The following is a 13,238-nucleotide window of genomic DNA, read 5'->3' as shown; positions in this document are numbered from 1 at the left end:
TTCAACACACCATGGGGCCGGTACCGCTTCAAGAGACTGCCATTTGGCATCAAGTCAGCCAGTGAAGTGTTTCAGCAGAAGAACTGTGAGACCTTCGGCGACATTGAGGGTGTACATGTCATAGCAGATGACATGATAATTGCTGCATCATCAGAACAAGAGCACGCGAACATCCTCCAGCAAGTCATGGAGAGGGCACAAGCTGCCAATGTCAAATTCAACAAGGACAAGATCCAATTCAAAATCAACACAGTGAGATACATGGGCCACATCATCACGCCAGAGGGCGTTAAACCAGATGATACCAAGGTGACCGCCATTGCCAACATGCCAGCACCAGAAGACAAGAAAGGTGTACAGAGACTGTTAGGAATGACACGGTACTTGGCCCAGTACATTCCAGGGGAGGCTACAGTGACGGCCCCTCTGAGACAGCTGCTGAGAAAAGACGCAGTATGGCAGTGGGCTCATGAACACAATGCAGCTCTGGAAAGCCTGAAGGCTGCTCTGATTCGTGCCCCAAGTCTCAAGTTTTATGACCAGCACAAACCCTTGACAATCCAGGCAGATGCGTCTAAAGATGGACTGGGGGCGTGTCTTCTACAGGAAGGCTTCCCGCTGAGCTATGCCTCCCGAGCATTGACAGACACAGAGCAGAACTATGCTCAAATTGAGAAGGAGCTGTTGGCCATTGTGTTTGCAGCCAAGCGCTTCCACCAGTACATATATGGGAAAACAGTGACTGTGCAGTCGGATCACAAACCTCTTGAGGTGATCTTCAAGAAACATCTGGGCAAAGCCCCAGCAAGGCTACAGCGGATGCTTCTCCAGCTGCAGTGCTATGATCTAGAAATTGCATACACTCCAGGAACTGACATGCATGTCGCGGACACACTCTCTCGCGCTGTGGTGACAGGACGAGTCGATGACCTCACGGAGAACCTGTTCGAGGAGAAGGTTGTGTATGCCATGGAGGCCACAGATGCCTTGAGTGAAAACATGCTCAAGCAACTCCAGGGAGCAACTGCAGCAGACAAGGTGTTGCAGGCAGTGATACAAGCACACCAGACAGGCTGGCCAGGGAGGAGACAACGCTGTGACGGCATGTTACACCAATACTGGCCTATCCGTCACACAGTGAGTGTCAAAGATGGTGTAGTAATGGCGGCTGATAAGATAGTCATTCCCCAGAGCATGAGAGCCGTCATCATGGATAGATTGCACCTTGCACACCAAGGTGTTCAGCGAATGAAAGCCCATGCCAGGAAGGTCCTGTACTGGCCAGGAATGGCACAGGACATAGAGAAGAAAGTGGAAATGTGTGCCACATGTCAGCAACTGCAGCCACAGAACCAAAGGGAACCTCTCCAGTCACACGAGATACCTGAACTGCCATGGTTGAAACTGGGGACTGACATATTTGAGCTGCATGGACAGTCATATCTCCTGATTGTAGACTACTTGACAAAGTACCCAGAAGTGCTAAACCTACCAGATAAGACAGCCCACTCGGTCATACAAAAGATGAAGTCGGTCTTCTCCAGACATGGGATTCCCAAAGAGTTGGTGAGTGATCATGTTCCTTTTGCAAGCTGTGAGATGCAGAAGTTTGCTGCAGAATGGGGCATCAAGCTGACACATTCTAGCCCTGGATACCCACAAGCCAATGGGCTTGCAGAAAATATGGTAAAAACTGTGAAACGCTCACTGAAGAAAGCAGCTGCAACAGGGACTGACCCACATCTGGCTTTGTTGTCATTGAGAAACACACCGGTGACGGGCCTGGATGTCTCCCCAGCGCAGATGTTGATGGGACGCGTCCTGAGAAGCCCTCTCCCGCGCACCAGTGCTGTGCTGCAACCTTCAACTCCTAAAGACGTTCATGACAGACTTCGACAACTGCAGACTCAAAGAGAGAAGTACTATAATGTGGGCACCAGGCCACTGCCTGAACTGACTCCTGGGACCACAGTGCACATGAAGACGAGGCAGGGTTGGAAACCTGCTGTTGTACTAAGCAAGAGAGTAGAGCCACGCTCTTACTGTGTGGAGTCACCGGCAGGCGTGATCTTCAGGAGAAACAGACGACACCTGAGGAGAATTCATCCGAGTCTGCTTGAGAATGCTGATCCTGAGTCCGTCGACCAGCCGGAGACTGTGTACGATGACCCACAGACCCTGCAGGACGAGACACCCGCCACTGAGGCCCTGAACAACCAGAACTCCCAGTCCGGCACGTGCGGCGCTACACGCCACACCAGATCTGGGAGGGCTGTCGTTCCGCCTGCGCGGTACAGAGACTATGACACGAGCCAACGCTGAAGGTTGTGCTCCACCGGTGGGCCATGTTCTGGAACCTCTGACCCCAAAGAAGAAACACATGCTTGGCAATCACACAGTTAAACGTTAAACTTGCATGAAACACATTGACAGGAACCCCGCACTCTTAAAACCTTTTCACACAGCACACGTGGACTTTTCCATGCCATGAGTATTTTTTTATTTTGTTTCTGTGCTCTACCTAAGTTCATTTTTTTGCCACTATGTTGCTAAAAAAAAAAAAAAAAAAAAAAAAAAAAAAAACGACAAAGGAGAGAATAGGTGTGGCATAGCTGTTCGTGATAATGATGTTTGAGTCCATGCTACATTGTTTATTTTTGCACTCTTGTTCAGCAGTTGAAAAGTTAACCTTTTTCCTTAAGAAAGGAGGATGTGATGTACTGTACTCGTGGTTCGATTGAGAGTACTGCATTGTTGTTGTGGTGATTGATTGCTCATGCCTGACTGATCTCCCGGACTCACATTCAGAGTATAAAGTATACACACTGCTGCTACACTGGTGTCCTGTCCAGTTATTATTATACCTCATAGTCCAAGACTTAACAAAGACCTACTGAATGTTAGCGCTATCATTTGTTAAATTAAAATGAATGCCTTCTCATTTAGACGAGGATGCCAAGAGACAGATTCTGACTGGCTCCTAGGCGGGCAGTTCTCGCTCCAGTTGATGTCTACTGCTGGACGAATACGTTTTAGCGGTCAAAAGCTTGCAACCATTTGCCACAGTAGATGCTCCTTCGGTAGGTGAATGTTCATAGATAGTCAGGGAAAAATGTTCCTCCCACCAGATTTTTACTCAGTCATTTCCATTGTACAGGTGAAACTAAAAAATATACTTTGGTTAAAAAAGCGTCAAGTGCAAGGTGTACAGAGCAACTGTGCTAGCTACACTTTTGTACGGTGCTGAAACTTGGACCTTCTACAGGTTGCAAGTCAGGAAACTTCACGCAAACATGATGCGCCACATTCGGGCCATCATAGGCATCTCCTGGAAAGACAAAATCCCGAACACAGAGGTCCTAAGTCGTGCTTGACAGCCATCGATGGATGACATGCTAACCCAAACATGGGTCGGGCATGTAGAGAGAATGAGCCACGAGCGGCTCCCTCGGCATCTGCTATACTCACAGCTGGAGGAAGGGAAACGAAACCGAGGGAGGCCAAGGCTACGGTACAAGGACACAGTTAAACGGAATTTGAGGGAACTGAAGATCGACACTGCAACCTGGCAGCTGAAGGCAAAAGGCAGGGCTGAGTGGAGGTCTATGATCAAACCGAAATGAAACAGAGACATGCAAAGTGTCATATTCTATCGATGTTGTGCCACCTCTCGCCTTTCTCTCTCTCTTCCACAGTGTGGCATGCAGCTGACAAGCAAGTTGGGCAGACTGGGCACTGATTAGCTGGCTCCCTTTATAAGCTGAGTGCTTTCAGCTGGCAGTTGACGAGTTCTCTTCGAGTGACTCCATGCTTTATATGCTGCCTGCAGGACATCACCCTTTTTTGGTAGCTTCAAGACCTCTTATGCCCTAAGTTCTGCCTAGCTATCCTAATCAAACCTATTAGTATTATTTGTTTTTTCATGGTGTGTACCCTTTTTTGACACCATCGCCTTTTGTTATTGATGCTCTTTTTCTATCTCACATTAAAGGGGAAGTGAACTGTTTTTACAACTCTACATCTCTGAGATCCAAACCTTATCAGAACGTAACAGTATAACTCGGCCGATTTATGGATCTCGCAGAGACGCACCCCGTGAGACGAGCCCTGCAGAGTGAGAGTCAACGCTTGGGCCAGCAGGAGGAGCAGATGAATGCCATGCGATTGTGCCTCAAAGGACTTAGAGCGCCTCAATACCCTCCTGGCTACCGTCACACCGCGCACCAGTTTCATGGTTGAGCCTGCAGTCAGTACAAGCGCACCCAGGCTACCCCTGCCGTCTGTCCGCAACTTTTTCGTCCAGAGGTTGAGAGATGGATGACGGAATTAAAGTAAGACAATTTCTGACTCAATGTGAGATACACATATGTGACCAATGTACGATCCTGTAACTACTTGGTATCGGATCGAAACCTACATTTGTGGTATCATCCAAAACTAATGTAAAGTATTCTCCTAAGAAAAGTAAAGTGTTCTCCTAAGAAGGAGAGGAGGAGAACAAGTTGTTGCCTACTACAGCTGCGTCCTTGGTCATCCCGAACGCGACTATTGGGTCACATAACCAGAACTGCTGGCCGTCATGCATTCTCTCTGTCAGTTCTGCCTCTATCTTTACGGCCAGAAGTTCCTACTACGCACAGACCATGCTTCACTCCATTACATAAGACGACCCAAAGGGCAGATGACCAGAAAGATAAGACACTGCAAGACTACGACTTCCAAGTCCACCACTAACCAGGATCGCACACGAATGCTGACACACTGTCTCGACATCCCTGCAAAGACTGCCAACACTGCCAGCAACTGGAGGAATGAGAGACAACAGCAATAATGACAGCCGCCATCCAAGAGGTACCTGTTGGCAGAGAGAAGTACAGGAAACCATGGTACAGGCGACTGTAACGCATTGACGACAGACCAAAGCATGGAAGAAGTTGACCTGGCACAGCTGCAATGAGAGTAGATCAACCATACAGTGATCAGCTGTGTTTGAGAGAGGATGGAGATCGACCAGCGACCAGAATGAGCTACCATTGCCACGCTGGACCATGACACAAAAGCCCTTTCACAATGGTCCAGTCTTGTCATCCACAACCACCTCCTCCACCATTGCTAGAAAAACCCGACAGTGACATCTTGCAGCTGAGGATGCAGGTTATCCAGTTAGGCCAAACCGTTGCCAAACCTGTCCAGGGCCTCCGCACCAGGTTGTACTCGCCGGAATTTCACCAAGACGTGGAACTGGACATGCACCGCTGCAAAATCACAGAAGGGACTCACCAGGCGGTCGTATCTCCTCAGGCGCTTGCATGCTCCCCTGCAACACTCCCAGATGGGGGCACCCATGGAGCGGATGGCTGTACACATCCTAGGCCTCTTTCCAGTCACCGAGCGAGGGAACTGTTACATTTTGGTTGAAATATCACAGAGTGGTCCAAAATCTACGCCGTCCCATACCGGAATGCCATCACTATTGCCGAGCATCTGGTCAATGAGATGTTCTGCATGTTCGACGCACCATCGGAGCTCCAAAGTGACCAAGGCCGTAACTTTGAGGCCTGGGTTTTTAGTGAGGTCTGCCAGTTCCGCTCTTGGGGATAAGGAAGACCCGGACGACACCAACGCATCCCCAGAGTGAGGCTGGAGGGAGCTACTTTACCATTCCCTTCTACTTCCTTGTTCCCAGCATACTTCACTGTGAACATGCATAAGGTAGCTGCTTAAGTTTGGTGCTTAGGCATAATTATGTTTTTATTTTCTAAATGGTTTATGACTTTTCATGCCAAGTTTAGTGTTTCCTTGCTTTGATGTCTTACATGTTTACCCTCTTTCATCTGACACCACAATTGTGGTTGTTGTCCTGTGTAGTGACTTACACATTAACGTCTACTGTTAGTCCAACTCTCGTGAGTTGTAATAGCTAATCTGATTAAAGAACAGTTCAATCATATGACAAACATAAAAACTGAAAAGGAGAATATGATAAATACTCACACTTACCAATTGCAGTACATCCTCATCTTTTTGTATAACAGAGAGCTCCAACCTTGTTTCACTATAGAAATGGATGGATGGACTGAATCAATATCGTTTAAGCATCAACATCAAATATTTTGTCACTGACTTACCTGTTTTTAATTAATGCAATCACCTGAGAGTAGGTTTTACCTAGAATGTTCTCCCCGTTCACTTTTACCAGTCTGTCACCTGTCACAGACGCACACACACACACACACACACACACACACACACACACACACACACACACACACACACACACACACACACACACACACACACACACACACACACACACACACACACACACACACACACACACACACACACACACACACACGCACACACAACTCTTCATCAATCATGTTGCTGATATTGTAGATCAATGCAATAAAGAACATTTTGGGTTACTGATATAATAAAAATATAAGTTATAAAACAAATTAAAATACTCATTTTGAGTAGCCATCGTATAACATTTATATACCTTTGTATGTTTTACAATTGTACTGCTCTTGCTGTGTTTTATTCATCCCGAGTGTAGCAACTTTTCTTTTTCTTATTCGCTCTGTCTCACTCCGAAAGTCTATGTTGCTGAGAAAAACACATTCTGTTCATCAAAGCACATTCCGGCCAGGTCGATGTGAACTGTATCTCTTCCTCCTTCTCTCTACTCCAGAGAAACTATCGACTCCCCAAGCTGCCAGGTGCCTTCGACTAAGGTCTCCTTTCACTGTAGCTGAAACCTGCTCTCCTCCCCTCCGAACTGAGCTTACTCAACCCCTCCCAAACTGTATTCAGTATAAAGAATTACGTATCTCTCACTCTGCGCCTTTTTATACTTGCTACGAATGTAAACTGTGCTTTTTTGAGATGCTCGAGCTTCTTAAATAAATCAAAGAAAGACAATTTTTATTAGAAACATTTTCAATACAACTTGGTGTTAGAAGTGAAATGCCCAAAACGACCACGGTTGATCATCAAGACTAAAAGAGAGACGTCTGCCTCCAAACCGCAGAACTGAAGGGAGGACCAGCCGTGACCTGGCATTCCAGCCAAAAACTCGGTAATGTAAAACTTTAATTTGAAAGGAATATTACAGACAGAAGTGTCTAATTAGAAAATTAATTGATATCCTTTGAACAAGTCCTGAGTTTTGTTTTTCTCTGGGTTATATACCCTTTGAGAGTTTTTTTAACAGGGTTAAACACCCTTTGTAGAGGTTTTCTTGGGGTTATATACCCTTTGTAGAGGTTTTTCTTGGGGTTGGCTACCTTTTGTAGAGGTCCAGGGATTTCATCGGGGTGGGACAGACGTCTTCCACTTAAAGAAAAGTTCACTGAAAAAATTGTACGTAAATGGCCTGCTAAAATAATAGTCAAAAGTTGTTCTCCTTACCAAAAATTTCAGTATGTAAGTTGAAGGGCTCGCTTACCGAAAATTGCAGTACATAAGTTGACTTGACGTGACTGACGCAACGATGGGATCAAACGTTAACAAAACTCAGGATGAAGTTCTATGGTCTACACCAATATGGGGATGACTGTCTCAAATGTGTTGAAGAATGGGTTGTACTGGGTTTTCCTGTGGGAAGAAATCTGAATTCAAGGCAATTGACTCAGAAGAAAGGTTGAAGAACAACCCGTCTGGGACGATGACGGTGCATGGGAAGCACACGTCATACCGAGGAGGCGTTTCCACCGCATCCTGATCTGGACACTGTCTCCCGCTGCTAATTGTGATCATCAACGACTCAAAGATTGGGGTCCCTGTGTGGGGCCTGACTATGACTCCAGTTCACAACAACCCCGACTTCTGACTTAAGCAACCCAAAAAATATACTTGTATGCTAATATCAGCCATAAGTTGTTCTAACACCACAGTTACAAGACTGTCCACTCCAAGACCCCCAAAGAACTAGTGCCACCTACAGTCTCGAGGAATCAACACTGCCACAACTCCAACTAACCTTGCTGGTGAGGCCCATTTCCAGGTAGCACAGTCCACTAATTACAGCCTAAAAGTTTGGCTAACACCTGCAAAACAAAACAACTGGTGCCACAACTCTTGGTGTTTAATGGCAGAGGCACCTACTGAGAGATATCTAAGAGAAATCAGAAAGCACCTTTGAAAAATTGTAAGTGACTCATTAAATGAGGTACAAAAAGACGATGGATGTGATGAGGATGTGAAGTGTGAGATTGTTAATCTTGTGTTGTACAAAGTGAACGTGACAGGGACATCCCCCAATAATTTGAATTAACGAGGGGGTATGTTAAGCCCTTTTGCCGCGTGGGATGCAGTGAGACTACTGGACTAATCACCCCAAGGATAATTGCACTAGTAGTGAGTTCAAACTTTGTTTTTAAACAGTAAAATTGTTCAAATCACTCGAGGATGAAAATCTTAGCCTGTCAATTTCAGACAGGTTAGGCTTTAAACATTTCCAAACAAGCCATTACTGCTAGCGTCTCGAGCCAAATTCGGTAGGAACATGTACCCTTGTTTCTCTTACTATGCCCCTACAGCTCAACAAGATGGATCCATTCGCCAGCCAAAGTCCTGACTCCCAAAGAAAAGGGGTTACCCGCAGAGTCAACAACAGTAGAAAAGAAGACTGTTCGAGAAGCACTTCCAAGAACCATAATATCCAAACCCAAAAACGTTCAAGCTCGGACGCTGGCTGGGGCCATTCCAGGTTCAACTGATGACGCACACTGCAGTCAAGGTCGCAGAACGTGCTACGTGTGTCCACGCCACTCACTACAAATGAGTCCCACAGCTGACGGCAGTTCTGCGTGTCAAGTGCAAGGATTCATCCAACGGCACCCAGTGTAAGGAAGACGGCTGCACAGGCCCGGAGACAAGCACAGGAAAAGAACACTGTTACACAGAGCGCTCATACACGTGCAAGGAGTGAAGTGCTAGTAACCTCGCCTCCTAGACCATAGAAGAGCGAGCCCTTTTTGCACCACACACAAAGAACCATGTTACAGAGCCAGAAGTAGACGAGACATCGTGGCTTTGAGGGGTCGCACCGGCTGGCGTCGTCGCCAATGAGCTCAGCCACCCAAACACGAACTGTACTCTCGTTCCAACCTTCACTTCCCGCTGCTGTTGTACACTGGTGCTACTGAAGGACGTGACTCGTAAACTTTTTCATTCTTGTTTTTAGTGATTCCTTTGGAACCAAAGGGAGGAAATGTGTTGGAAAACATGTATATGCCATCGTATAACATGTATATACCATTGTATGTTTTACAATTGTACTGTTCTTGCTGCGGTTTATTCATCCTGAGTGTAGGAACTTTTATTTTTCTTATTTGCTCAGTCTCAGTCTATGTTGCTGAGAAAACCCCATTCTGTTAATCAAAGCACATTCTGGCCAGGTCCCTGTGAACTGTATCTATTCCTCCTTCTCTCTACTCCCTAGCAACTATCGACTCCCTGAGCAGCCAGGTGCCTTCAACCAAGGTGTCCTTTCACTGTAGCTGAAACCTGCTCTCCCCCCCTCCGAACTGAGCTTACTCAACCCCTCCTGAACTCTATTCAGTATAAAGAATGACTTCTCTCACTCAGCGTCTTTTTCCCTACTTACTTTCCATACATGCTACGAATGTAAACTGTGACTTTTTGAGATGCTTTAGCTTCTTAAATAAATCTAAGAAAGACAATTTTGTTTGACTAATGTATTAGAAAAAATCCCAATACACTGGATTGAAAACCAGTTTCCCACTTTGGACTTTGGACTACCTTCTAATATCGAAAACCAACTGAGGGTGGAGGAGGAAATGGCTCACGGGCGCCAAACTGCACCCTGCGTCAAAAGGCCGGCCAACAGTCAAGGCCATGTGTCCCCGCAGCCAGCGAGGAAGAGCCAAGTGTCGGCAGCAGGTGGAACACCGCTGTAGCTGGTGAAGGGGAGCACGAGAAGCGCAGGATGAACGCTCCAGCAGCAGTGCCCAGGACCCGGACGTGGAGCAGAGGACGTCCATGAACTGGCCACTGTTGCGGCCAACGAGGAGGAGGAAGGCTAGCGCCAGATGGGCGTTTCTGCAGAAGGCGAGGAAGCTAAGGCGACGACCCCATTGTGAGAGAGACAGGCAACGAGCCCATTGTGAGAGAGACAGGCGTCAACACCACCGGGAGAGAGACAGGCGGCGGTGCCAAGACAGGACAGAAGAGTGGCGGCATCGTGGACAAACTCACCAGAGCAGAAGGGAGTACTGGTAGCAACATCGCTGATGAGGTCATCCAAGCAGGGAGGCACGATAGAGCCGTGGACGACCTCACCGGAGCAGGAAGTAAGTGACACACACTCGCCTGTGCTACATTTGTGCTGCAATTGTTTGCGTAATTATTGTAAGTGTTATGTTATTAACTATTATAGTTTTTATTATATCAATGTGCTATTATTCATAACCATGCGGCTCACCTCCTCCCGTCTTTTCCTGCTTGCTCTCTCTTTTTTGTCTTGTCTTGTCTAAACTTTTTTTTTTTTTGGAAGCCTCTTTCTTTGCGCTGTCCTCCAAATCTAATCATCAGACATGGAATTGATTAGCTGGACTCTCGACTCTATTGACACAATCTTTTCGACGAGGAAAAGAGGCTCTGGGGAGCCTGGCTGCCCTGATGGAACCATTGCTGCGGGGTACGTGAGAGATTCCTGGGACAACAAATGGAGAATCATGTGCCTCTCAGTCCTTTCCATCAAAGACGTGGAAGACATCTACCTATTTGGAACCATGATCGTGGGGCACCTGCTGATTGGGCTGGGCATTGCTCTGGTGTATCGTAAAATTCGTAAGACGATGGCAGCCACTCAAGAAGCCCAAAGGATGTTTGTTGCAATGGACGAATTGGGCCGGGCTGTAGGAACACAGTCTGTGGCGATTTCTAAACTGAATCGCAAAATGGATCACATCATGGAAAAGCTTGCTATAAAGGAAGGTTTGGATATGAGAGCCAGCATGGACGAATACAACAGACAGGTCATTGTTAATGCCTGTTCGAGACAAAACAAAAATCCTTATCTACGATTTGACTCCCCCGAATGGCCTTGAGACAAGAACAGGCTGTTCTGTAATCATCCCCTGAGGAATTTCAAAGATGGACGCTTTTTGACCTCCCTCCCTCCTCCCCTCCTCAACGACACCTGGGAATCGAACTTTGCTTGCATTGCATGCAGAACGACTCTGGGCTTATGAACATTTACACTTCACCCAAAGAACAATGGGCATATATACAAACACACTCCCCATCCACATCCAACGCCCCTCACCACCACCACTGCTTAATTCCTCTTCGGGGTTATGGACCGCTAGTAGCGCTTTATAGCAGCAGGCCGGCTTCCATGGCCCCAAACCCCCCCCCCCCCCCCCCCCCCCCCCCCCGTTGCGAGTTGTTGTGATTATATGTAACATGTTTATGTGTCCTATGCTAAATTAGGTTTTTTCCCTTGGACTCAGCCTGGATCCCCTCCCGAGGGTCCAGCCTTAGACTGATATTTTTTACTCTTCCCCCCTTTCCCAATATCACCTTTTCCCCACCTTTTTTAAGGAGCGCCATAAGTGGCTGATCCGTTGGCGGTCCTGTTCTTGCCTCCCTGTAACCTATGTCTGCTCTTAGTGGGACTGTGCCGAAAATGAAATTTCAGTTCTTATGTGTCTTGTACATGTTAAAGAATGGACAATAATAAAGCATCTTGAATCTTGTCAAAATCTCCCCAATCAATTGTGATTTACATTTTTTGCCATAAACATAGCTGCTAACATTTGGTGTTTGCAATCCAGTAATTATAATACTTCTGCATCAACTAATATTTAATGCATATCAATAATACATATCAATTAAAATATTGAATTACTGTAGTAGTGAACATCCACATTCTGTCCCATGTCATCATGATTAATTTCCAGTTCTATGGTTGTTGTACCATTTGTATCACTTTCCATCTTTTGAGGTTTGTTCATAGACTTCAAATCTCACAGGATTTGTTGAAGACGTAGATGATTGTTGGTGGTTTGTCAGGCTAAAACGTGTTGTTTTAACTCCTTGCTTAACTTATTGTCTGACATAGAACATTAAAAAAAAATCATTGGTAACATATTTTTCTTACCTGTGCACAGCCCAGCTCGGCAAGCAGGTCCATTTTCTTTTACACTCTTTACAAAAACGGTGTCCATTGGTTCCAAACAAAACTGCTGACCACCTGCATCAAACACATATGTGTGATTAAAATAGTCTACTGCATGACATCTTTACTAATCTGTTCACACTTACATTTTTTCCCTGCATTTCCATTGACTTCATCCTGTGGGAGAAACAGTATAGGTCAGAGGAGGTTCATGTTGGCTAATTTATGGCAATATCCAAATCCAAATCAGAAATACTTTAATAATCTCCGAGGGGAATTAAGATTTTCAGCACAATCCCATTCAAGATCAGACAACATTACAGGGAGACAGAACAGGATCGCTGACGGGTCTGCCAACTTCCGGCAGACTGGTAAACGCTGGGGAGGAGGAAGGTAGGGGGGTTGAGAGAAAAAAAATCAGTTTGAGCCTGGGCCCTTGGAGAGGGGGTCCAGACTGAAGCCAAGGAAGAAAAAAAATGACACTGTAGGAACATCTCAAGGATGACCAGTTAAAACAGGATCAACCTGAGCTCACTTTTGAACCTCATGGCAAAGGCTGTGAATATGGTACTTATGTACAAAAATGGATGTATTCCATTTCGAAATAAGGCTGTAACATAAAATGTAGAAAAAGTTAACAATGTGAATAGTTTCCAGATGCACACGGCTGGCATGACTCAGCTCAGAGTGGACTGGCACTGTCCCCATCTGTCGGCCAGTTCCCCTTGTGCCCCGGTTCCACCTCTGTGGGCACAGGCAGCGCAAGGCCCCTGGCTTGATTGTGCTCCACAAGCGGCCTCAGCTATGCGTACAGTTCCAGGAGGACCGTTCGAGGAAACATGAAGTGGCTCATGAGCCAGATGTCATATATTTGCCAATAAATCCTCTTTGTCTTGAAAAATGCTCTCATCACAGTGCACTATTAGCAATATATTGGAATACTGCCAAAACAGCCGTTGTTTTCAGGTGTTTTTATGCACCACTTTGACTATGCTTCTTTTAGCCATTAGTGCAGACCTATTCGCCTGGCGATAACGCTGCACCTTAGGTGTAATCGTGTCGAGCCAAATTCATTGTGTGCAAT

At 46.2% G+C, this 13,238-nt stretch overlaps 1 protein-coding gene across 2 annotated transcripts in view; it reads right to left on the bottom strand.

The window, feature by feature from the left end:
* Positions 1-13,238, bottom strand: part of LOC133662331 (rho GTPase-activating protein 23-like) — a 139,694-nt gene that overhangs the window by 63,941 nt on the left and 62,515 nt on the right. For both annotated transcript variants that reach the window (XM_062066238.1, XM_062066237.1), the window contains exons 4-7: positions 12,301-12,331; positions 12,137-12,229; positions 6,129-6,207; positions 5,995-6,055 (exon numbers count right to left, since the gene is read on the bottom strand). In XM_062066238.1, the coding sequence (XP_061922222.1) occupies positions 5,995-6,055; positions 6,129-6,207; positions 12,137-12,229; positions 12,301-12,331 (264 nt within the window). The remainder of the gene's footprint in view (positions 1-5,994; positions 6,056-6,128; positions 6,208-12,136; positions 12,230-12,300; positions 12,332-13,238) is intronic.

Source organism: Entelurus aequoreus, linkage group LG12, assembly GCF_033978785.1.
Source record: "Entelurus aequoreus isolate RoL-2023_Sb linkage group LG12, RoL_Eaeq_v1.1, whole genome shotgun sequence".
Taxonomy (NCBI): Eukaryota; Metazoa; Chordata; class Actinopteri; order Syngnathiformes; family Syngnathidae; genus Entelurus; species Entelurus aequoreus.
This window is presented reverse-complemented; position numbering and strand designations above follow the sequence as displayed.